The 27,427-nt window shown below is 42.3% G+C and overlaps 1 protein-coding gene across 1 annotated transcript; it reads right to left on the bottom strand.

Moving 5' to 3' along the window:
* Nucleotides 1-1,046: 1,046 nt before the first annotated feature.
* dab1b (DAB adaptor protein 1b) lies at nt 1,047-26,612 on the bottom strand (the record flags this gene model as incomplete). The annotated part of the gene is made up of 13 exons (XM_080504159.1): nt 1,047-1,136; nt 1,562-1,689; nt 3,588-4,223; nt 5,533-5,641; nt 5,999-6,046; nt 8,066-8,125; nt 9,879-9,944; nt 11,686-11,724; nt 12,181-12,300; nt 12,644-12,775; nt 14,674-14,772; nt 19,905-20,044; nt 26,543-26,612. The coding sequence occupies 13 exons, from the start codon at nt 26,610-26,612 to the stop codon at nt 1,047-1,049; spliced, it is 1,737 nt and encodes a 578-aa protein (XP_080360285.1).
* Nucleotides 26,613-27,427: the final 815 nt, after the last annotated feature.

Raw genomic sequence — 27,427 nt, forward strand, 5'->3', positions numbered from 1 at the left:
TAAAATCAGAAAACAAAACCAACAAATCTTTTTTTTTTTTTTTTTATCTATTCCAGAGTCCAGAAGGAAGCCACTGAGGACAGTTCTGCTCACAGCAAGTCCGCTGAATCCACGTCGGGTCTGTTCATGCAAATGGGCGAGTTGGTGGAGCAACACAATGAGAACATTTGGCAAATCCACCTGCTGTGTGCAGTCTTTTGCTGGTGGCAGCTGACAAACTGAAGGTCATACAGTACGACCCTGCTCCTCTTCAAAGTTTCTCAAAAATAGCTTGCATCGTCAGTGTAACCATGTTTGTTTTTGTGGTTTTTTTGTTTTTAATCCTCACAGGTACAAACGTGTTATTCCATTACAGGAGGATGCAACCGCCTCCTGTTGTAGATTTTGGTCAAAGGTCACTTCCCGGTCAAAAGATTAATTGATTGGACGTCAAGTCAAAGTGTGGTCGTCATGCTGAGAAGTCCAGCATAGCACAGGATGTGGCCTCTGGAGGAAAGCAGGTTCAGGATAGCCATCCGATATCAGAACTGCCAAAATATCCTTTGAAGGTTGGAAACAAAAATCCCAAAACAAAATAAAAAAAAAAAAAAAAAATCTGTGTAATCCAGCTGTGAGAGATGCTGCTGCTGCTCACAGTCTCTCATTTCTCACTTCTTTCTTCTTCTTCTTTTTTTTTTTTCATGAGTATCTGTCCAGGCCTTGAGAGCTTCCATCCCCTGAAGGACAAACAGAATTCATTTAGTAAATCGCTCAGATGCGGTGATGCAGTTATAAATCTCATCAGCAGGTGGCAACGTCGAACCTTCCTCAGCTTGACGTGTTGCAGAAAGGTGGAATGACAGATTTTTCACTAAAGCAAATTTTGTCGTCAAACTGAAAGCGGGCCATTCATTTTCACACAAAATCAAGGCACATGCTCGGAGTTAAATATAGAGATATTGAACGGATGTGGGGAGAGAAAAGTGGGGAACATGGCGATGATAGACGGGAAAATAATTATATATCAAAAAAGAAAAATGTAATACTCACTCAGTGTGTGTTGTTCTCTAGCTGTCTTCCTGTGGACATGCCTGATCCTGTGGAGGATCAGGAGTTCCACAGGGTAGAGGAGACTCCGACCTGTCAACAGCACAGTTCTGAAAGAGGAAACACTGTTTAATATTCTCCTTTAAAATAGATGTTTTTTGTTTTTTTTTCCAATCAAGATCAACAATTCACCAGCTCCTAAAGCCTTCCACATTTTCTGTCAGAAAACAAGAGCAACTATAATTACCTTGAAATGCAATTTTGGCTTATTACATATGATCTAATCAAGACACTTCAATCATAGTCGACCTTTCGTGTTAAATTGACTTGACATTTTTCTTTAAAAAGGGTAAATGCAATCCTGTTTGGCCATAATAATCACATGACATTCATTTCTGTGTAATTACATGTAACAGGGTTTAGACGGGATCACTCATGCCACAGTAATGGATTGCAGCATCATGACAGTCAGTTGTTAAATGAAATCCATAAATCTTATTGACCAATGCGTGAACCCGAGAGGTCAAAAACTGACCGCTTGTTCCTCCTTGGTGTTGCTGGCGTTGCCCTCGGGGTCAACGGGCGAGTGATCCGTGGGGGGGTCACTGGCCTGGGATGGGGGGCAGTCTGAAGATGAGCTCTGCTGAGGGGCCGGGGTGGAAGCTGCATGGAAGGGAATAGAAAGCAAAGATGATTATTCACGAGATACAGTGAGAGGACATATAGAAGGAGTTCAACTTTGTAAACAATGTGCAGCATTTAGCGTTTAATGGTAATCCGCCCTATTTTGAGGTAGAAATACAAATAACCGACACAGAGAAGTCGTGCATTTAAATTTAGATCATGACCTTTACTGCTTGTCATCGCCTCTGCGTTTCATTTCTAACATACTCAATGTTCTGTTCTTCGGACACTATCAAATAATGCACAATTTACTGGTCCAGTCAAAGGTCAGCAAAGTATTTATACACACATAAACTCTTCTCTATGTTCAAAGGAACAATATTGTGGACAAAAATAACAGGCAATGGATACTGTTTATAGTTGGCATAACCTGCAATAACTTTCCATCTTGAAGTCATTTGTGTGCCCTGATACCTTAAAAAAAAGATTTTCACCCAACCAACTGCATTCCCTCAAGTATTAAATTCCTTTAAATGTTTATATCAGTTGAATATTTCATTACTTTCTTACTCTGTTTCACTACATTTCAAAAGAGACTTTCTCCTCTACAAAATTTCCCTGACTATTTATTTTTTAGATAAAAAAAAAACAAAAAAAAAACAAAAAACGAAGCACAAGATAAGTCAAAGATATAACACACTGACAAACTGAATCAAGGGTTGTTTTTTTGGTGTGTGATATCTTTCAAAACAAATGAGGGCTATTGTTCTCATGTCTTTGAGTTGTTACCAGCACCCCAAACAGTTTTCCCACATAACTTTATGAACGGTTCAATGAAAATGTAATAGCAAAATAAATGTGCAGAAGAAAAATAAACCATTAGATTCCAATGATAGATTTTATGATCATTTCACATGCTTGGATTGAAGGGTTGTTATAAACACATGGACATACAGTGACATTCATCCTGGCTGTATTGCACAAAGCTGCCTCTGTCGTCACTCAGGTTTGACAGCATCTGTGGCTTTCGAACAGACATACTGATTGACGCTTCAAGCTACTCTGTCTTCATAATATCTGCTGCTATACAAGTATTAGCCAACATAGACGTGTTTTTAAAAACCTTTTTTTGTTATTTTATATTCTTAAAATTCATGCAAGATCTCAATTTATTAGGACAACATGAATCAAATCAATACAACCAATAAATAATATGCTCAACTAGTTAAAAACTGGAGGCAACAAAACCGTTAAGTTTTTCCAACTTCAGACTTACAATACAATTTTGAACCTCAAAAAGGGCATTGAGTCAATTATAGAAGCTCCAGAACAATGGATGCAGCCGACGTCATAAGCAGCCTTACACCATTTACACACTGAACGTAATCTGAACTACTGCATGGGAACTGAAATGACTCAACAGCATCCCCTATAGTAAAAGGGAGGGATTGCATAATTTTCACAGTGCAACTTTTAAAAAGTCCGCAAAAACATGAATGCAGGCTCATGTCTGTAGTTCAATATAAAGTATGTGACAGATGATGAAGGCAGTATGTACAGTAAAGTGTCGCGTTCATAGTCCTGCCTTTGTGATGACTTTCTAACATTTACCATTAACCACTTCAGGACAAATTAAATTGTAATGTAATTGGACACAGTGCTACTATTTTTTCATCCAAGTTTTACTGCAATCCATCCTGTCTTTGTTAATAAAACTGACCATAAAGATCCAATGTTGGCAGTAAACAGAGATTTAGATGGCCTTGTGTGATTAAAAGTGATAAATTGACAAAGAAGATAGAGACATTCAGATAGTGAGGGCACTCTCAAGACTGAAAGATGGATCAAAAATATTTTTTGAATTGTTCAAATGAAGCCCAACGGACGCTGGTTTATTAAGTTAAATTCATGCAGGACAACAACAAGCGGAAACTTACGAGATTCAGTAGACGGTGATGTGGAGGTACCTGGGCTCAAGGTCATCCTAGAGAGATCAAGGTCACTACAGCTTCCTTCTTCTTCCTGGGGAGCAGCAGCTGGAGGTGGGAGCAGCTGAGTGCAAGCCAGTGTATCTGGTACACTCATGAGGCCTGGGGTCCCACACCTGCTCACCGCTGCTGACGCAGCACAGGACCCTGCTCCTGCTACTCCCGAGGTAGAGGGGCCCTCGCCTGCGTCCGAGTCGAGGCCTTCCTTCCCCAAGCTTAGCTGCCGTTGGAGCACCGTGGGGTCGGCCGTGTGCTGGGGGCTGGTTATGGCTGAAGAGGGGGCTGATAGGTCGCAAGCTTGGGGGCACATAGTGGTAATGGGTACCAGGCCTTGTAGCATGGCAGCTGGGATGGCGTGGCCCCCCACACCCACCGTCTGGGCCGGCATGTAAGCCGCCATAGCTGCCCACTGCTGCTGAGTAGCAGGGAAAATGTTGGCCTGGCTCCAGATGACCGGCTGACCACCAGGAAGAACCTGAGCCACCTGGAGGGGCCCTTGAACCGGGAAGGCCAGAGTCTGAGCCTGGGCAGGAAATGGCTGCTGAGCCCATTGAGCCGCCTGCACTGGACCCATGGTCATGTAACCTTAATGAGAGAGAAAGAGATACGATTTAGAGATATCAAGGCAGGAAAAGTATCGAAAGCTTATTTTTAGGGAGAACATTCTGCCTCCAGTAATTGTAAATTCAACACATAGATTTTCAAAAACTGAAGCGCAGTTAATCCCCACAATGCTATAGAAAAAATGACAGCTATTCAATCTTAAATTAAATCAGAAATAAAGGGCAGCTCAGGACAGAATGCTAAATGTTTTACAGGCTTAGATGAGAAATACTGATTTTTCTTGACAGTGCCTGAGGGCCATTATGGGCCTAATTTCCGAAATGCAAACACGGTAATAGAGACCCTGCAAACTGTAATGTTGACATTTTTGTCAAATCTATGCTGCGCTTGGTTGTTAATGCACTGTTTTGAAGAGTCATCTTTGCCATAGTGCCAAGACATCGACCGAGATTAAAGCCTCGAAAACAATAAAGCCTGTCTGAAGGTAACTTAAAACAATCATAATGTCCTATTCTCGGTAGCTTAATTAGAAAATGAACAACAAATAGGGTAAAACAAAACCCAAGACAGCTCAAACATATTGCGCTCAGATAAAGTTTAATAACACCCACGCTTACATCCTTTCCAAGAGCAGGATTGGAAACGCTGCAATGTTATTTGCTCACTCTAATTTTGTGAATGAAATGTGACCCAAAACAAATTGAACAGTGCCGTAATATTGCGAACGCAGATTATGCTTACGATGATATCTCTCAAATGTGTACTGCATGAACAGGTGGCACTCATCAGGCTGAAACGCGCCAGCAACAACAAGTTTAATTCCAACTGGGAGCGTCCGTACAAACAGGCACAGCAGACAAACGTGCACGTGGAGTGTAAGGATACAGCACTATTCTTGTATGAGGCTCGTAGAATTCATAAGCGGTGTTATCTTGGACAGACACATTGAGAAAGAAATGATGTGGATTCTGTTGTTGCTCGCATTAAAAAAACATTGCTCTTTGGCAGGCCGCTGTTAGCGCACTCTTGGATGTTTTTTTGGAGAAAAACCCCCCCCACAATGTCAGTTGTTTTATTAAAACTACTGCAGTGGTCCTTCAAGAAACATCGTGCTATTGTATCTTCTCTCAGCTTTACAGAATAATTACAATGCTGCACATTGTGTGGTCAGAAAAATTCACATCCTGCTAAATCTTGGCAAGGTTTTCTCACAAGCTGAACATCAAAGAAACACATCGCCATCAGCATTTTTTTTTTTTTTTTTTTTTTTTTACCCCTGTTATGTTTAGCATTGTGGAGAAGATACAGCGTTTTACTCTGCGCTAGATACCTGACGGCACGGAGGTGGGGCTGAAGGGGGCATACAGCTCAGCAGGGGTGTGCTGCTGCTGGCGGCTGCTCCTGCTTGGGTCCAGTGTGTTGGCAGGTGATGGGGGCATCTGGGATGAACCACACACACACACACACACACACACACACACACACACACACACACACACACACACACACACACACACACACACACACACACACACACACACACACACACACACACACACACACACACACACACACACACACACACGTTGCCACTGTCAAAGTCAGCGAAAAGTCACCACCCTGCAAATTATCTTTGATCTGCAGTCTCTGTCAGATATTCAGGTAATCTAAACCTCTGTGGATGTCCTAATAAAATGACCCGACAGGGTAAAAAAAAAAAAATGACTGCAATATCTGGAACTCTAATTAATTCTACGAACTTTAAAGTGGGCCTTGTTCTGTGCGACCGTACTCACCGAGGGTGGAGTGGACATGTCGCCAAAGAGATCAAAGTGGTTGATATTCTGCGAGGTGAACCACGGGATGAGGGAGAGAAAAAAGACAGAATCCAGTGATACATCAAGACAAAGAGACTTGCACCGTCATGAAACCTTGAATTCATCTCCAAATAGAGTACGGTGGTGGCATGGATGGGTAGGTGCAGGGAGTGAAATCTATTCACAAAGGCAGTTTGTGCTGTGGATGGCAAGAAACAACTATCCCCTGGTTTCATTATCAGAAAATGGATCTAAAATGAATCTTTCATTGTTCATTATAATTGTGTGGGTAAAAGGCTATTCAGTCCCATAAAACAGTTTCTGATGAGGTATTCTTATGTCTGCCAATCAAAAGGGGCTTCTGAGTGAGCCGGGCCTGCTTTATTATGCTGATTTTACTCCGAGAGCACATACATACAATGAGGACTATGTTTATTTGATGGATCGAATGAAAGAAGAAGCTCCTGGAACCACCCAATCGAGACAATGAGGCCACCTCAGCCTATAGGAAGATTTGACCCCTGTTCTGTCCTCCACTCAGACTACTTAAAGGAGGGGACGCAGCTATAGAAAAGAGTATGGAATGACTAAGTCGCATGAAATGTCTCTGGGGCCATGCAAAAGCAGACAATGAATCACTGTAAAGGCACAAAACACACAGAAGACACAGGATACTTGCATGCTACAAATAAACATATACGGACACGACATTGTTAAAAAGAAAGGACAAAAAAGGGACGGATCACAGCAATCTATGTTGCTGCTAACAGGGTGTTTATGTCCTCCTCGGATATGCTGGGACATAACGGATCGTACAGTTTGCACTGCACCTCAGAACCATTGAGGGGCACAAAATGAGTCAGAATTTGGAGAGAGAGAGAGAGCGAGAGAGAGAGAGAGAGAGAGAAAAAAAAAAGAGTAAACATTGTACACAGAGGTCTCTCCCTGCAGGCACTGACACACATCAGGGGAGCTCGAGGCTCTCAAAAAGCTCCAACTGAATGAACAGACAAGCAGTAACACTTAGAGATATGGAAGCGCTGCTACTTATACTGGCATGGGCTGCTCAGGTGAGATAGCAAACGGGGCCGGGACAGTTCATCTGTCTGATATGCCGGGCGACAAGCACGCAGTGAAGTGTATAGAAGCACTTTGCTTTGGTTTTTTTTTTTTTTTTTTTTTTTTTTTTTAATAGCTGTGAGGAAATCTTTTTCTGGGACAAATTTGGGCAAAATGAATGCAGATTTTGTTTCACTTTGGAGAGATGTAACAAAGTGTTCACTGCATGGTGATGAAGAACTTATAAAACCTTTCAGGATGGGATGAAATATATTTTCACTTTGATGAAAAATAAAGATTCTCGTTCTGTTTTCTGGTCAAATGAATCAAAAAAAAAAAAAGCAAACAAACAAAAAAACTAAAACAAAATACCCAAAGACTTCTATGAGTATTTGGTGGCCTTGACTGTACGTAGCTGTTACTACTACACTGCATGCAGCTCAACCCATCACCCACCCCACCTACAAACCTCTCATCCTCATCCTCTGAGGAAGACAGAATAGCCACCTCTTCATTTATGTAGTCCACTGCAGCAGTGAGGTGGGACCAGCAAACAGATTCTTTTTTTTTTTTGTCTCGACCATCTGTTTGTGACATGCGTCAGATTCTGTGCAGAATTGGATTTTGGATACGAGGCCTGCCCTTCTAATGTTCTGTGAAATTGCTGACATGTATGACTTTGGTCGAGCAATCAATTAGTCTTAACTCTTCAAACAGGCTTGGCATGACCAATGTAGCTTTGTTTCATCATCACTGCAGAGAGCGAGAGCAGACATAGACCCCTGTCTGACTTGTCCTTGGCTCGTTAAGGGTTTTTCGGAGCCAGCCGGCTGAGGCACAAAGCGGAATCCATTAAATACAGTTTGGAGAAATATTGTAAATGGATGCTGTCAAAGGGGGCTTAGGGCACTTCCTTCAAGAGGATGTTCAGGAGAGGTTTGCAAGTAAAAGAGTAAAGAAACAAAGAATAAAAATAAAAACACCTACAGTCATGAAATGGCGTTTTGGGACATCATAGATCCCTTCCTTCTGCTGACTGGTTGGGACCTGCATTGGATTGGACGTTGATTGAAACGTAAGTGACAGAGCAACACCTTTGTACTGCTTTAGTTGTACTGGCAGGCGATTTAAAAACAGATACCTATAATAACTTAAACAAGTCTATTAAAATAGGATAAGCTGGTTAAATCAATTTCCATCTAGGTCATTTTTCGGTTGTAATTTCTTCCTTTAACCAAATGGGATCAAGGAAATTCTGAAGCTGTGGTGCTGAATCAATTCTGCTTAAATCAATATTGATTGCAAACAATGCTTGAGGAAGGTGCGTGCCGGTTCTGTGAGTATTAAGAAAGCTTATTGTTATTCTGCAACAGTATGTCTCAACTGATTTGTCTGACAATATTAAGAAAAAAAAAGCCTCAGGTCTGGCCTTCCTTTTCCGTTTATTTCTCACGCATTCAACTGAACTATCTGTTGCTCTTAACCTTGCTGCCTCCCTCTTCTATCGCCCCCTCAACTGGTTAACTTTGGTTACGTTTTCCCCAAGTCTATTGATCTTGTTTCACTCGGAGATCAAATGGCATGGCAAGTGATTAATCTCTCTCTCTCTGCATCTTTCATCTTCAGAGGAAGGCAACATACAGAGAGGCAAAAAGAGGAGGAGGAGGGGGGAGAGGAAGTGTGAGAGAGAGAGAGAGAGAGAGAGAGAGAGAGAGAGAGAGAGAGAGAGAGAGAGAGTGAGAGAGAGAGACAGAGAGAGAGAGAGAGAGAGAGAGAGAGAGAGAGAGAGAGAGAGAGAGAGAGAGAGAAAAGAGGGGTGGGATTAAACCGTACGATAGGCCCCTGGAGTCCTAACCGCTTCTTCAAATGGTCTAAAACCAAAAGGTCAGAGTGTTGGATATATAAAAGGCGCATGGTATACAGGCTGCGGGTGAGTTATTCAGACTAAACAACTGACCTTGACTCCACTCAATGCTGTGTTAGACCCTACAAATAAAGGTGTTACCTTTTAAATATCACCACATTTATTTTGATAGAGCTTCAGTTTTTTTTTTTTTTTTTTTAAGACTGTCCTATTTTCAAAAAACTGGTACTAAGCTGTATATAGTCGCCTGGTTAATTGGTTTTTGTTGTTTGTCTGCCATTCCCATGTCGGGGTTAATTAGCCTCCGAATAAAGAAGTGTTTCCCAAGAACTGACACATGCATGTAATGCTGTGCAATTTACCCTCATTGACATCATTCTCATTATTCACTGTATATTCTCTTACACAGTATTGGATCAGTATTAACTCACTGCTGCTGCATTAAACCGCCACAATGCTGAACGGCTTTTATTGTGCAAGCAATGCAAAATTCACCTGAATTTCTTCCTTAAAAATATGGAACTTGTGAAACAAGACCAGCTCTTTTCTAACAAATCAGATACTGAGTAATATAGTATTCGCGACACTTGCTCACACCATGGCAACTATGGGCAATTCTAAATCACCTGCTTGAAGTTATTCAGGATAACAGCTTTATAATGAACCGCACCTCTTTCAGAACATATGCCACAGCTCCAATTTCTTATATATATATATATATATATTATTTAATTTTTTTTGTTTTGGCTTTTGCCACATTAAGTTTGATCTACTTCTTTGAAAACCTCATTGGATCCTTATTCCAAAAGCAATCCATACGTAGTAACTTCACGAAGAAGTGCAACAAAGCCATACTGTTAGTATTGTTGCTACTGTCATCTATCACAGAGTAGAGGAGGGGTGAGGGGGATGGGGGGGCAATGCTTGTCTTTGTACCTGATAAACGCTCTCCTCTGACTGGGGGCCACGGAGGGGTTCGTGTCCAGCCTCAAACACTATGTACTACAGAACAGAAGTAGTGGGCAAGGTGTAGAGGTGCACAGAATAATGATATGAAAAGAAAACAAGAGAGGGAAAGAAAAGAATGGAGAGAGAGAGTGGGAGAGAAAGAGAGAGGAGAGATGTGGGCATATAAAACAAGAGATAGAGGTAGTGAAACATGACAAGAATAAATTAAAGCACAAGGGAGCGAGGATGGCGTCAAGAGGGAAAAGAAATGAGATCGGAAATATGTGGATTGTAAAAAAAAAAAATGGGGCATGGGAAAGAGGAATGGGGAAGATGAAAAGAGAAAGAAAAAAGAGTGAGGTGGGAAGAGGAAAGAGCACAAGTATAACAGGTCAGGCAATAATTCAAGGCAATGTGGAGGTCGTAGCTAGAGGTTTTGATTCAACCTCAGCGATGGGATGATCCACCTCTTGGAGAGAAAATAGACCCAGAGGTCAAAATATTTGCTTGAGATCCTTGAGAGAAGTCTTCAAATGTGCTATGATTTCCTTTGACGTTGATGTAAAAAAAAAGATGCCAACATGGACCTCAAATTAAAAGAGTAGAGTGACATTTATGGAGATTCACTTAGCTGCTGTCATATTCAGGATAAGATGAGAAGATTGCTTCGTTTCTCAGGATCTGCACAGTCAGCTGGAGGCAGTGACTGGTTAGTTTGTACATCGGTACCAGAAGAAGGAGCAAGCATCATTCACTAACATACCAATTAACACTTTATATCTGTGCTTGTTTGTTTTCCATAACAAATATGTTTTTGTCTTTATTTTTCTGAGCTGGCCAAGAAAATAATATTTAATTCTCAAATAAAACGTCAAATTCACATTTTGTATTTATTTTTGCGTTTCTGTGGATTCGTTAAACAAGATTGATCTGTTAGTTTTGTTCAAACTGGTTAGCATGAGAGGCTGATTTCAAGACCTTCAAAAACATGCAGGGGAGCTGGTTTTCTGTGCTAAGCTAGGCTAAAGTAAGCGATGTGGTTTCCGCCTTCAGCTGCAGATTTACCATACAGACATGTGAGCGGTATTGATCTTCTCATCTACCTCTCAGCAAGCAACGCATAAGCCTCTTTCCCAAAATGTCAAACTATTCCTTTAAGATTCTGGCCACAGGCCTGGAGTTTTGTCAACCAACATCAACATAAACCGAAAGCTGCAAATGGAATGACTTTATGCAAAACACACTTCAAGAGTAAAGAACAGAGGTGATCTGGGAGGTGGTTGGACGTTACCACTGAACAAAGCATTCAGATCAAGAGTTAGTGTTGTCTGTATTCAGTGTGAGCAAACATAGAGAAACAAAATCATGTTCCACCAAATAAATGCACGGGGCAAATAGAAAGGGATAGAGGGGGGGGGGGGGGGGGGGGGGGGGGTAACAATCATTCGGGGTGTAGGGCAGTGAGGGGAGGGTGAGGGGTCATGTCTTTGGGGAAAAATCGGAACATTGACACAGATCAACTTAAAAATATGGTTGTACAACACTGCACTGGCAAATGGGAGTTGAATGGTTGAACAAAACTGTCCACTAAGATGGTCTACTGTGTATTACTGGAATGGTGCAATATTATGAATCATTAACTCAAGCGGATCAGTAGCAGGAAAATAAATACAAATTAGGGATTAATTGTAATTCCCCCCCCCCCCCCCCCACCACAAGCTTTAAGACAGAAAACAGCAGCTAAAAAAGCATCATCAGCAGTGTTTGTTCCTGCTCTGAGTGCCGACAGACCTACCTGGTAAACTGGATCATCCACTTCATCCTCCAGGATGGTCTGTGATTATGGAAAAGAAGGCAGACGATACATTTTCTTTTCCAGTCTCATTAGAAAAGAAACAAAGAAGGGATGAAAACAAAAGGAAATGCATGCATCTATTTTTCCTGCGAGCTAGCGTAATTGGAGTCTGACAGTATGTTGTTTTTTTCACATTAGCAGTGATTTGATACAGCACAGACACCTCAACACAGATTTCCTGGCACACATATGTGACTGTAGCTGGGATAAAAACATCGAAACCTGTTGCATTTCCTGTGTATTAAAATATTTAGCTTAGAAAGCAATGGGCCAGACAAACATGTATTGTGAGGCGCTTTAGAGGAAGCTTGTGAGTGGCAAGATATCTGTTGTGTGAATGAATTGCTGGCTGAGTTATAATGTGTGATCTCGCCTCCGAATAGAAAAATGAAACTGAGAAAAAAACCAAATTCCAAGGAGATCAGGGAGTCCTACCTGGTAGACCGCCTGTTCACAATGCTTGTCCTTCTGGGCTTTCTTCTCTATCTCCTCTCGCTGTTTAATGTCATAGATGAGAGTGAAGAGGTCACGCAGGTCAATAATGAGAGGCTCCGCCTGGAGGAGAGTTAGAAAGAGAGGACACACTGAAGAAGAGAATAAAAAGGCGGCAAGCAGCTGGCTGTAAGGTCTCATTACAGCTGTTCCTTTATGTTATAAAAGTCAAAATGAATACAAACACATTTGCTTTATGCAACATAAAAAGTAAAATGCGCGTTACACTCTTCTTGTTCACACTGAAGATGAGAAATTCTTTGTTTGGCCAATGCAAGGGAAGAACCTCCGGCTTTTTAAAACAAGAAATGTAAATTACATGTCGTTCTAGGTGTAAACATGGTTAATTATAAGTTGAACAGCAACCCTGAGGACAACACTGTCAACAGAGCAGGGAAGTACTTACAGACTGTGCGGTCTTGATGGCCACAAACCTGTGGTGGCCCTCCTTCCCACAGACATAGCCAAAGGCCCGGTGGTCCCTGGTGTCCTTGGCAATGTAGCTGATCTCGTGGACCGAGTGGTGATGCAGGAGCACCTTAATAAACAAAGGATGTAAGTGTTTATACAAAAAAAAAAACAATGGACCAATTGCATGTTCAACTTCAGCTAAAAGATGCAAAAATGGAAAACCCATCGTTGCTTTATTTGAAATGCTGCCTGTTTTAAATAAGGCGTAGTACAGTACACAGTGTGCTGACAAAGTAGGTCAAACCTACTTTAAACATCTTTGCATATTGTTGAGCCAAATGCAACCAACCAACACAGAGTGAGGCTGAAAGTCTTTGACAGGAGAGGGAGACTCGAGCGTGTGCAAATCTCTTTCACATAGTTTTGCTAGTATAGTATAGTATAGTATAGTATAGTATAGTATAGTATAGTATAGTATAGTATAGTATATTAAAGTAACACCGTACTCTGTTGTTACTATAATATATACTATATAACTATATTATATAAGCAAGTATTTTACCGGATAGAAACCAATTCTGTGATGTTTGTTCATCAAGATTTGCGATCCTGCGGTTCTTGATCAAGGAACCCTTATATGGAAAGCAGAAAACGTTTCTTATTTGAAAATATACTTTATGTTATACCCCAGGCATCTGTGATGGACAGCACACTCATGAGACTGAGTAATTCTGCTGTCATTTAGCACATCCACCTGCTGCTTCCCTATTAGCAAAGATAAGCTTAAACCTGAGAAGGAGCTTTGATTTGAATGTTAGCTGATGCTCAGCAGGAAGTAACGACTCAGATTAATGTAAAATACAAAACTAATATGACTAGTCTACTAGATTCAGCGGAGAATCACATCAGCTTTACATAAAGTATTTCCATCTCAGCGCTTGCTGACACAGCCTGTGGTGGAGTGATCCCCGTTTCCACCTCAATAACTCAAGAGGGATATTAAGTGTGGAGTGTGAATGTACTGCCAGTAATCAGTAAATAAAATGAAGAGCATTAGGGGGCATGATTTTCAAAACAACAAATGAGCATGTCAAAAGCTGAAGAGCTGGTAGGTCAAAGCGGGAGGCCTAATGTGCTTTTTCATTAGAGGCAAAAAAAAAAAAAAAAAGAAGACACGGCACTATCACCACCAGTCGTGTGGAAAAGAGATATCATCAAAGATGGGTGTGTTTTTTTGGGAGGGGATGGACCGCTGGTGGTCGGGTTGGGGGTCGGCAGCCACGGGACAAACGCTGTTGCATAATTATCAGTTTAGCTCTAACGACAGCTGAGGTGGAGCCGTGGTGTAATTAGCATTAGCGGCAATGATCATTAAGGGGTGGAACTGAGTGCTAATTATCGGTTAGCACTGATGAGCAGAGTGGGTCTATCTAGCCAGCGCTGCGCCGCAGGACGGGGGAGAGCTGCGCCCCTCGATCATCCAGTAATGGAACAGCAGGCCTCCGAGTCCGCCAGGGGGATGGAAGCCAGGACGGAGCCGGAAACAGTCCGTCTCATAGCATCACCATAACATTGCTCACACCACTATCATTAGCAGACAGACAGGGCCTGAATGATCTTAAGTAGGTCCTACAGCATACCTCTAATCATACCAGGGTGTATGTTAAACTGCTTGACTCAGGGTCAAATATGAATTTCAGGACCTGTAATTTAATGCTGTCAAGTTTCATTCGCGTGAGCTAAAGGGCAAACTCTCCTGTGGAAAGCATGTTATCCATTTGCATTAATATTTCGGGGAATTTTTGGTTCATGGCAAACGCGCAGATAGAAACATGCAGCTATTGTACGAATATATCACCCGTGCCAGGCAGGATTATAAAATGGCGGCCCCGGCAGCCGTTGTGAGTTGAGCCGGGCGAGCCGTGTCTGCCCTCTGGTTGTCCTGTGCAGTAAGTCCGCGGTGCAGCAGCTGGCAGAGCGCAGCCCCACCACAAAGGGCCCCCACTCCACTGACATGCTACTCACCCCCGATCTTTCGCAGTAAATCTTGATACCGCCAAAAGAGACCGTCAGGAAGACTCTCTGCTTGTGCTCTCCTTTGGAACGTGCCGAGGAAGCCATTCCCTGCAGGAGATTAAAAGAAACGACATGAGGAGATGAAAGGATATGAGCTCAGTATGAAAGATGGTGAACCTCCTTTTTTTCCTACTCAGGTGAGTGTGACAGTGGGAGATGGGGAGAGAGATTGGGGATGAGGTTCGACGGGGGGGGGGGGGGGGGTGAGATTGGGGGAGGTGACAGGAGTTACATAAGGTGTGATAGGACAGAGTGTTCTTTCATGTGCCTTTTCTTGAAGCTTCACTCTCAGAGGAATTGTGCAGCGAGTCTCTTATTATTATTGCCACCTTTTTTTTTTTTTTCCCCAAGCACCCTTTTTTCCCCATTTTCTTGAAACAGGTCTACTGCACTTCAACGTGACAATACACAAGTGTGCGCTAACAACAATAAGGTGAGATTTGCTGACAGAATGGATTGCGCTGCTGACCGACCAGCTTGCTCCGGCAACTTCACATCGTGCTGACTGAACAACCAATCCAGCCTTTGAAGTGAGTTTTTTCCCATAGATCTCAGCAGCGTGTCCTTTTTTTTCTTCTTTTTTTTTTGTTCTCAGCCCTGATAAAGAAAACAATTAAAATTTCCACTGTGTTCCATTTGATGCAACCTGTGTGCCTGACACGTCTTTCATAGAACAATGCCTGAGAAAAAAAAAATAGGAGAGAAGTGGGGAAAGACGAGAAAAGATAAGAGAAGAAAGACTTGCCTTCTGTGCTGAATATGTCTGACAAACTGCCGGCCTGTTTCTGATAAAAAATGGTCGACCTCCTCTGTACGTCAGACCGTTCTCCTTTTTGATCTTCTTTCTTATGCCTTGTCAGTGTTCAAAACCCTGGCCACCATGAATTGTATTAATCGACATCAAGCTTAAGGGTAAAAATATACTGATCTGCCACTTCATTAGGTATATTTTTGCATTCTGGTCTGCAGAGTTGTGCAAACAATGTTACTTCTCTGAAGCTTGGAATGTGTCTGCTTGTGTTAGTGGAATCAGAAAGGTTCATTTGACTAATGTGTTTGGACATCATATTGAAAACTGTTCTTAAGAGTCTTAAAATATTAGAAACACTGCTGTATGCTTCCATCCAGTTAATGTCACTGTAACCTGCGACCTTAATTTGATGTATTTAAAAACCTCTCTGACAGTCAACCAATGTGGGCTTTCAGCTTTGTAAAGGCAGAACTTCATCACATAACAGATCTCTTGTGTTCCGAGTACGCCAAATGAAAAGAAAGGCTAAAGGAATGTAAGTCGAGGGGAAACACGAGGGGAGAAGGCTAATAAGCCACAGGGATACGAAAGAGATGAAGTGAGAAAGAGGCGGGCGGCCCAGGAGAGTCGATGAATGTTGTCAATCAGCCATTGGCTTCTCCATTTGGTGGATTAGTCCGTACGGCAGCGAGAGGCAGCTCAATAGAGACCCATCCCCTCCTCTATCCCCTGTTCAGATAATAACAGGTCTGTATCGACTGCTCAATTGACTGTAACTGGCTGGTAGCGGGTGAATACTGGAGTCATATGGAGGGCACTACAGAAATGTCAGAAGAAGGCAATGAGAGAGTTGGTTTATTGGAAAAATCACTTGGACTGAATACGGGTGATGAGAGGTTTTGCCTTCTGGCTATACATCTTTTTTCTCCCCTTGGGGCTTCCCACACATTTAAACTTCAGTAAAATCACTCACAACATGCTTAATAGGCAAGATATAGCTGTTCACATTATCCCACAGTCACCGAGTGCAAATAAGCTTGTGTGCACAAATGGAAAAGGATACTGAATGGATTTGTGAGAAGTGGAACTGTGCAACCTCTTAGAAACTGTCATTTATATGGACAATAGAGTTGTGAAATGAAGACGGCAGCTGGTTTCATTATGTAATTCCATTTTCTTTGACACCATATTCACAATGTTGCTTAAAAACCCTGTAGGACTCTCCATAATAATCAGACAGGTTTACAATACCACCCGTTCACATCATTTCAACTTTGTGTTGCTCACTATTTGGAAATCACGTCGGCACTAAGCCAGCAACATAGTGTAGAATCCAGGCAGAGGTATAAATTAGAGTAATTTTAAAAGCTTAGTTGTTCCCAAAAGCCAGCCCCATGTTTGCGGAATTCAAACAAAGTTGACTGCAAAATTAAAAGAGAACTGGTTGAAGCAGCTGATTATAACACCACGGTGTTTAGCTTCCAGCTGCTGTTGGTGGTGCATCCAACAGAATTTTAAGTGGTGCACATTGGCCAATCTAATTAATTTCTACTTCAAATATTTTCCAAGCCTTAAAACTTTCACATTTCTCTTAAATGCAGCACATGTGTTTTAATGCAACCTTTTACATTTTGCTCATATCTGTTCAAATTAAGAACTTCAATCAATATGATGAGGTGCCTTCAATTAATCTCTTCACTTTGCAACACTGGTGACCGTTTGCTTTGCACCTCCTGTGTTACAGGTTTTGGCCCTTTAATGAATACCACATTATCTGTTTGCTATTTAAACACTGGTCCTGACTGCTTATGTGTGTCACTCTGTTACACTCTAATATTGGATTGGCCACAGCTATTATCCATGAGAGTGACTCATTTATGAAATGCACCACTTTTCATTTTTAACTGTGCCATGTATTTATTATAAAACAGGTGCCAGGTGCTGTGAGTTGGGTGCGACATTCGCATAGTAGAAGCATCAAAAACGCTCGGTGCACAGAATGCAAACAGAAGCACTCAGATGTTTGTCTATGCAATACATTCATGCCCATTATTGTATTTAAATAAGCAATACTATGTATAGTATATACTCATTTCCCCAGGGAGGAGGCACCTCAAAGCCAATTGTCATATGACTATTAAGGAGATCAACCATGCTGGCTAGTAAAACTCAATAGTGGGGAACTCAGGTGTGTAAAATCATTGGATGTGTGGCAGATCCCAGCAAAGTATGGGAGAAGGCAGGTTACACCATGAAAAGGTCAACAGTCCATCACAGGGCAAATAGCAGAAGACAGTCACACACACACACACACACACACACACACACACACACACACACACACACACACACACACACACACACACACACACACACACACACACACACACACACACACACACACACACACACACACACACACATACACACCACAGGCAACCAATTAACCTCACATGCATGTTTCTGGACTGTTTGCATTTGTTGAACCTACCTTCTCCCATAGTTTGCTGGGATCAGATACAACTCCGAACAAGATAGAAGATGGATGGATGAATGGAGGATTTGTCACACATATTTGCTTTTGCTCGAGGTTTTCCATGTTGATGGGTCACAGGGATCAGTGCGTGGCTTTTAACAGCAACAAAAACTAGAAAATTTCAGATTAAATAGTGTGCGTGCTTGCTGCTTGCTGTCGAGTAGCAATGCAATTTAATTTTTTCAACAAAATTCAATCTTCATTCACTGGCAAATTTTTCACTTTTTTTTTTTTTTTTAAGATTTTAAAATTTTTTGTAGAAACTGTTTGCTGAATCATTATCAAAAAAAAAATCAGACGACACTGTAACAGAATTTTCTGCACATATTGATATTCTCTTTGTGTAGGTGCTCCCATTTTCACCAAAGTCCCATCCGCTTTTACAACAGATTTTCACACAGATTTATTGGGATATTTTTGTGGAAACGATTTGCTGAGTCGTTAACAAAAATAAGAAAACATTTTTTTTTTTTTACACTGATATGGTTTTTTTTTGTGGGCTTTTTTGTGTACATGCTCCCAACAGTACGGGACTAGTTACACGCCAAACATCTGGCTAAAGAAAAAGATTAAACTTCAACTAGTGCCTAGGATACTAACCTTTGGACCTTCCCTCTTAAAGAGGCAGGCGCACAGAAAAATCAATTTTTAAACATAAAAAACTACACATAAGTATCAGTGTAAAATAGTAGTCTTTCATATTTGCACAATTACAATGACTGAATTAACCAGGTTAATTTTGCAGGTTACTTGTTTCTGTCTTACTCTCCATATGTCACAAAGCTTCACATACCAAAACTGGCTGAAAATGAGCCATCATTCTTAACAACAACAACAAAAAAAAACTTATTCCTCTAATTTTTGTCATTTGGAATGAATAACAAAATCTCAACGAGGCCCAATATTGCACTCCATCAGCAAATGTGTAGCTTTAGTGGCTTTGGAAGTGGGGTATTGGGGAAAGGTGAGTTCAGAGAGTTTCATCAGCTCACTGCACGTTGAAGAATACTCAAGGCTTTCATCAAGAATTGCTAATAGTGAGTCTTTCTTTATGAATTCTTTTTTGACTGTGGGGCTGAATATGACCTAATTTACTTGCAGAATTCTGTAGAGAACTCTGGCTCAAACACTATCTGGGTCATGTTATCGCAGTTTGCATACATACACAAGTCTAACATCATGGAGTTTGTTGTGAGGGTGAGTGTCACAAGACAAGCAAACTGGGGGTGACAGTACGGGGAGGTTACTCTGCTTGTAGAAAGGATGCTAAAAAGTACAAAACTTCCTACTTAAATGATATACTGCTTTAAGAATCTCTGAACAAGCAGCCAGTTTGCCCCCAAGGTAAAAAAAAAAAAAAAGGCGCTATATGAATAAAGGCAAAATGCTTTGAGCGATGCTAAAAATACAGGCAGCCTACTATGGGAAATACAAAGTATAAAGGTGCAAATCATTTTGCCCAAGAAGCAAAACCGAGCTTACAGTAGGTTTCTACATGACAATGAGCTGCGGAATAATAAAGCAGGGCTGAAATTTGTTCCATCTGGTCAGCTCATGCTGAACTTAAGTGAGTCACACGCACGCACGCACGCACGCACGCACACACACACACACACACACACACACACACACACACACACACACACACACACACACACACACACACACACACACACACACACCCACGAGAAGAACAGAACCCATGACTCATTCTCCAGACAATACAGTCATGTCCGAGCATGTCTTTTCCAAATCTGTCTGAGATGAGTGAAGAAGCTCAATGATGCCCCCCCTCCTACAAACACACACACACACACACACACACACACACACACACACACACACACACACACACACACACACACACACACACACACACAATGAAGTACGTACCTTCAGCTTCATCATGGAGTCCTGGCACAGCTTGTCCCCGCGCGCCGCTGTCACCTCATCAATCCCGATCAGCTTGGCCTTGTAGCGCACGCCATCTCCACGGAAACGCTTAATAAGCCCCGCCTCACTGCGGTCTTGACCTGCGACAGAAGAGAACGAAGAGGGGGGGAGAAGGCGATATATAAGTAAGAGTAAATGAAAGAGGGAGTGATTACAGGAAACAAGGATGTGTGAGCTCAACTGAATCGACCAACTTCAGTGTGTGTGTGTGTGTGTGTGTGTGTGTGTGTGTGTGTGTGTGTGTGTGTGTGTGTGTGTGTGTGTGTGTGTGTGCGTGCTCTCTCTGCTGGTATAGGAAATGCAGAGCAAATTGCAAATTAACAACAGCCAGCAAAGATTGAAAGAAAATTGAACTTGAAATTGGAAATGAAGTTGTATAAAGCCGGTGGACCAAATGAGGAAACAACTGAAACGCTAAAACACTTTACACCATGATGTGTGGAGCATTTAGACAGCAAGTTCGGATGGTAAGGTTTTGGGGTTGCTCATGCTGCACCCCTGCACCCAGCATTTCCCATGGGTGCGCTTGCCGGTGACAAACCAGCTTGAATGGTCCCTATTGAGGGGAATCATCTCGGTCGAGCGCTCACCCACAATCCACCCGAGCCTTTCGTGCGTGATGGATGTTGGATGGTGGCAGGAAGGTGGCGGGATGATGGTGTGAGCTGTGGGGGTGGCGGGGGGGGGGGGGGTTTCACAAGAGTGTTTCTGGATGGCCCGAGGCTTTATGCTGTCGTCCCCTCCCACCCCCACCCCACCCCACCCCACCCCACCCCACCCCACCCCACCCCACCCCATCCCCTCCTTCCTGCTGATTATACTGTCTCCACAGCTGCCCCGACATCTCCTTGACACTGACACCTTTCTCATTTTGTCTCCCTGCTGTCTGCCGTCGCCCCGTTTTGATTATGAGGGTGCGGGTCTCAGTCGCTATCTCCTGCATTGTACGAGTGGGGTTTGCCAAGTCGTGAAACACCGGCTCCTCTCCCTGCATTTACACAAAGAGATAGCAGGATTTCAAATCAAGGTCACCAGCACCTTGGAGAATTTACACTTTACAGGCCCCATCCTCATTCAAATCTAGGTCACGAGACCACACAGTAGCACATCAGTTAGGAGCACATCTAAGTGGCTGGTGAAGCTGCGCACGAGACGAAGACAAGGTGTAACATCGCTAACAGAAACTGTCAGGCTCTACTCCAAGAGTATACTACGCCAAAATGAGCTTATTCCGCCCTGAAACACACTGTTCCCATTCATCCAAGATCAAACCAAAAGGGAATGCCTTTTTTTTTTTTTTTTTTACCATGGTTGCAATTTTTAAGGGAAAATCAAAGAGAAATATTGGAAAATTGGGAAAAGAACAAATTAGAGAGCTTGTGCAAATGGAGGGGGGGAAAAAAATTACGACTTAGTTCAAATGCGAGAACTTGTCTTGGCTATGCACACCCTCTCACTAATTCATGAGGGCGCAATTCTCTAAAGGGGGGGGGAGGAGGGCTTGACGATGCTAAAGTCATTAAAGTCTCTAAGCAAGTGAATGTCAAATCTGGGTCTAATTCAGACTTGTTTCCCTGCCAGAGGATAATGAGTCTTACATACAGCTACCATGCACCTCGGCTCATCAACCAGGCTACAATGCACACAGCAGCCATGTGGAGATGTGAACTTTCAGATCAACATGTAAAACGCCCTAAAAAGAACCGTGGGGATGCGTTTGCTGTTTCTTCAACCCAGCAGGACACAAAAACTTGCGACTTTCATTACAATTAGTGTTGTTCTTGATTCGCGGAATCCATACGCCAAAGAAACGGTGGTGTATTCACACAGTATTATATATTCCATCCTGATTTTACTGACTCATACGTTCCGTAATGTAATGTAAAATGCATGCTGCTCCAGTTGCATTTTAAATACAATCGGTCCAATTCAGTGCAACTCTTTCAGATGAGCTCTAACCAGATGTTCTGTGCCATTTGTTTCTTTACGTACAGCGTGCCATTTCCCCCTAATAACACTTCAGGAGAGATTTAGAGGTTTATGCACAGATCCTCAAAAAAACTAGGCCTTGCATATCGAATGAGAGCCTCGACTCAGTGGCATAACTCGCACACGACGTGCTCTGGGTTCAGATCAAGATGAACAAGTGTGCCATATTTGAAAACTAAAGAGCTGTGGGGCATGCTGTTTCATGTTGTTACACACTGTAAGAGAAGAGAAGCGAGCAGAAGGTGTGTGCGTGTCTGTGTGTGTGTGTGTGTGTGTGTGTGTGTGTTTGTGAAGAGAGGTGACACATATTTCTCTGGCTTTCTGAATTTAAAATTATGCAAGGTTGAGCGGTCCTCACAATGTTTGTGGTCCACAAGCACGATGCTAATTTTTTGTCTGGCCAATGATTGCCTGAAGTATTGTCTGCTGCCTGTCTCCATATAGTACGGTACACACGAGCTTCTGCCATTTGGGAGTCCCGGTGGTCTGACGTACATGTTCAGAGTGTTCAGAGTTAGAGCCTTCGTCACGCACCTCTCTCGATACAATATTGTTCCTCTTCTTCTCATTTTCCAGCAGCTTTACCGGAAATTAATTGGGTAAAATGGGAAAATCTCCAGAAGTGGAGCTGAGAATTGACATCCAGAATATCAGTGGGCTTCAAATCAGAAACCATAATCCCCCACCTGACACATGGTCTGTTCACCAGGACCGTGGAGAGAACAATTACTGTTTGGCTTGCTCCATACTGTTACAGGGCTTGTCTCTGATCATAGTGTTGCATCCATCTCTTGCCACACGAGAATGGGGACAGCGAAGGGACAGATGGCAACAGATGGAGAGTCAGAAGTGCCCCTCTAGATATAAGGACTTGGCAATTAGAAACTTTTTGTTGGGGATCTGGGCATCAGGGAAGTTTAACCTTTGAACCTCACTGAGTGTGCATCCGTGTCTGACCGTCTCGTCTCGTCAATCTTTCCGTCGGCCAGTAGGCCACAAACACACACACGTGCTCTCATGCACATGCACACAGATGTCCATGCATTTAAGGGATATTACATTGATTTACTTAATATCCTGCCACGTTGCTTTGAATTTGTTCCAAGTACCACTTGCTTCAACATTTTCCTTATCTTATTCTAAGCTTAACATTAGTGTAACCTTAAAACACAGGAAATAATTAAATGATTTAATTTACACAAGGACAACAAATCCATACAACATGAGTTTGAAGGTAGATTTTGAAACCTACAACCAGAATTAATACACACGCGGACATATATGCATACACACTGGCTTAAACACCAGCCACTCAGCTGCAAGGAGCCTTCATCGGATTGAAAAATGCGGTAGTAACCACTATTTTGTGCACCTCTGGGCATTTGATGTACCTAAAAGGGGAACAGTCGGCATTTTCTATCAGTAAAAGGGGCTGATGACTTTTAGCAGCAGGAGAGAATGGATGTCTGAGGAGGTCAAATCTGTACCTTCCATCCGCCTCCCCCATGTGCACAAAATAACTTTCATGCAAACACACATATTTGCATTTACAAACATGAACAGCAGCCCAAGTTCCCTTGTCCAACCCGCACTAATGTTGAAAGTCCCCTGCTCGACTCTGGCACCAAACACAGCGTCAAAGTTTTGGTTAAATGACAGATCGTTAAAACAATTACAGAGTTAATGAAGGGTATTGGGCTCATTATCAATGCTGTGCATAGATCAGTGAATCACTGCAGAGCTACATGCAGGTACTGCTGGTGTTGGTTGCGGCTGCGCTCCGCAACCCTTTTATCATACTGATGGAGAAGCAGCGTGAAGAAACAGCTGGTTAAATGCAAATATTTCTGTCAAATGAAGGAATTGTGTTTGGATATGGTGAATTGGTTGGTATTTGCACTGCCTCTTACAGTAGCATGAAAGGTGACTGGTGATGTGATTTGCTGTTTGTGTCTTCTTCCCCTTCCCCTCAATGTCTCTCTGTCCTCCGTTCCTTGTCTGTATTTTTGAAATGAATCATTTTCTTGTGCACAGATTACAGTGGGAGAGCAACAGTTGCTATGGAGATAGAGTAAAGTCACGCATGTAAAGTAATTCTGTCGACGGGTAGAGGGGAGCTTTGGCTTTACTATGGCAGGCAGACTTTTGCTGCAATGGATTTTTTTTATTTATTTTTTTAAAAACTGTTTCAAAAGGATGAATCCTTAGCTCTGAAAACCTAAAGTGAAACACCACGTAACCTGGGCACTCTGTGGTTTTCACGAGTGCATTAGAATTGCATGATTATCAATCAATAAGCCAAAGAAAAAGCAGCACATGTTGCATTGGAGAACAAGACTGGAATCTATATTTATCATGTACTTAGTAAATCCCATCCCTCACTTGTATTGGTACTGAAGTTCAACCAAATAGAAACCATATCAAAATGTGCTTGGTAAAGGCCCAGTCAAATGCACTCTCATACATTGAGATTGTTGATTTTTGCCTATTGAGCAAGCTAGAGTATGGAGTAAGCCAAGTGCAACTCAACTACGGACTGCTCAAACCAGGAAAATCAGTTTGACTGGGTAGAAAGAACAGTGTATTTCACAGCATAAAAGCTGCCATATCCACTTGTCGTGACGTCTCAGCAGTCTAATTATTATCTAACTTATCTACTAGTCTACAATTCTCTCAAATCACAATATAATTTCTCAACAAATCTCAACAGATTGGCAATAAGAATTTTGCATGTCAATTAGTGCACTTTGCAAATATTGTTGGTATTAATATGTTGGATTGCTGTTTCTTCCCAGTATTAGTAGATACAGGTCTCATTGTTTTTAGCATGCACATAGGTGAATTGTAAGACAATAGACTCCTGGACAAAGATGAATAAAATGATTTCCCTGTACATTATAAGGATTTATACTTAAGATACACAGAATGAATCCCATCAGTAAGACCTTTAGGGCTTTGTTGTTGGCACAAAAGTATAAAGCCTTTGACAATATGACAGAAATACAAAGTTAATCGAAAAGACTTCATGCAAAGGCTCAGGCTTACAGGCCCCTTGAGCCTTTGTGTCTCGTTAGGGCGTGTTTCATAATCTACCTTGAATACAGTCTCATGAGAGTGAGTGATGAAATGTCTCATGTATCTCACAGAAATGAACAAATGAATAGCTCTGTATATTTTAAAATGTCAATGTTCACTCAAAACAACCGAGGCGTATTTTAATTCAAATTATGTATGTGATATTAAGAAATACACGACTCACTGTGCTTTCACAGGAGACAGTTGTTTTAGTAATGAACACAGCCATCAAAATATCTGTGACCACTTTAATAAAATATATATATGCCTTCCTTTCCAGAAGGACATCAGAAAATATTAAGAAACATCTAAGCCTGGTGGCATTAGACTTTTTTCACTGTCACTTGCCAGTAGAAAGAAATAAACAGCCTCATCCTTTAAATCACAATCATTTCTTTCTGCTGCTTTCCACTCATATGAATTCAAGCAGTGCTTTATCTAAATGAATGTCATCAGCCTGATCCTCAATAGTGTCCTTCACCTGGTCCCAGTAGGATGGAAACCACCACAGGCTATGCTTCTGACAGACTGCATGCATTTATGTTGCCCGATTTCCATTTATATGGATCTAAATAGCATCTTTGCTGATTGTGACAATGGTCCCTGCAGCAGATGTGATTAACATGGTAAAGTCAGGGGCTGATAGCCTGAGCTGATAGCCTCCCTCTGATGAGCCGCATGGCCACGTGTGTAACTGCCACCTCGCTCCGCTCTCCCCCTCCACTTAACTCAAATCGATGGGCCCTCCTCCAGCCGGGCCATTTATCTAAGGAGGCGACAGAGCCAGTGAAACAGCCAGCGAGGACCTGGCCCCACGGCCTCGTTACAGCGAGCCCACAGAAGCCAGATTTACTAGACGAGCTGGAGTGGCTTTAAACATGCACAGAGAAATAGAAGGGGCAAAAAAAATAAAATAAAATAAACTCTCAAAGAAGCGAATGTCAAAATAAAATTTAAAAAAAATTAATGAATGAGGGCAAATAAGAAAGCATCCTCTTCTCGCTCTCTCTTTCCTGCGAATCCAATGCTTTCAAGCCCTCAACCACCTCTTCTTTCCTCTTCTCAGCCAATTCAATCCCATTTCAATCTCCCAGTGAACATTGTGAGAATGCCTCGTTCTATTACATCACTTATGCTGTTCATCAAAGCGACAGAGTGTGAATTACCCTGTCCATGACACCTAAATCATGGCGCTACCGAACCCCGGGGCTACATGGAATAGCTGTTACTACGTGTGGATCCCTGGGATGAGACGGGGAGCCTTACGGCAGACTTTACTGAGTAAAGCTTCTCTCCATGTTGTCTAACATTATTTAGCTTCATCAAAACAAAGTACAAAGTTATGTTGACTGCCTGCCAAACTTGAAAATGCAGCTAGATGCACACTTGGCCTCTTTCTCGTTGTATTTTAGTACTTTAGGACTTCATTCCAGTCTACAAAGGCACAGAATTACTGAATGGAGCAGATGCATTGCTGTTGCATAGCGGAGTGAGATTGTTACGATGCCACATACCTTTGATCCTCCTCGACTCCCTTCGCTGGCTGGTTTTGACACCCGGCTGGAGCTCGGCCTCTGCTGACATCCTCCACCACTGAGTCCCTTGTCCTGCTCACAGCAGATCCACCATGGGTTAGCAGCAGCACACTCGCTAATCCTCCCAGCTTCCAGTGTCCAGTTTCCACCACTCCGGTGTCTCTCACAGTAGCGTTGTGTTAAGGAAAATATCCTTCAAATCCATGTTGAGTTGTCCGGGACTCCTCAATAAATGAAGATCCAGCATTGATAGGTATGCTTGGTCACTGCGGGCCCATTGTGTTTCAGTGCTGCTAAACAAAACATTGAAAGATGATTGTATTATAAGCTTGGCAATCCTCTTGAGAGCAGTATCACATCAGACTTGACATCTTTTGGAGTGTACCTGAGTTCTCTTCGTGAAGGTCAGGAATCACATGGTCCACCGCTGCTCTTTTCTGAGGGTTCACCTATTGCTCAGGAGTAATTCCCCTCGGGGGAGACTGCAACATTGATTGAATCAAATATTGTTCTTCAGAGTAGGTCAGGAGTGGATATTATTCTTTGGGAGAGTACTTCAGATGCGGTCGGACAGCCCATCACAGTCACTGACTCTGAGCACTGCAAAGACAGGAACAATGGTGAATGTTAAACTTGGAGGTGGTTAAAAATTAATAAGACACATGCGCCTTGATCACTCATTACAACATTAATTTAACATACAAAATGGCAGGCACCAATTTAACAAATCAACAAAGATGTTATTATCTCTTCTGGATCATCAATCCTTAATGAGAGTGCAGCTCGTGCTTGCCGCTCAGCGCCCACCCTTGAAGGAGACCTGTGGTGAAATACTTAACGCTGTTGTTTTATGTATTGTTTCCA

Source organism: Blennius ocellaris (assembly GCF_963422515.1).
Source record: "Blennius ocellaris genome assembly, chromosome: 10".
NCBI classification, from domain to species: Eukaryota; Metazoa; Chordata; class Actinopteri; order Blenniiformes; family Blenniidae; genus Blennius; species Blennius ocellaris.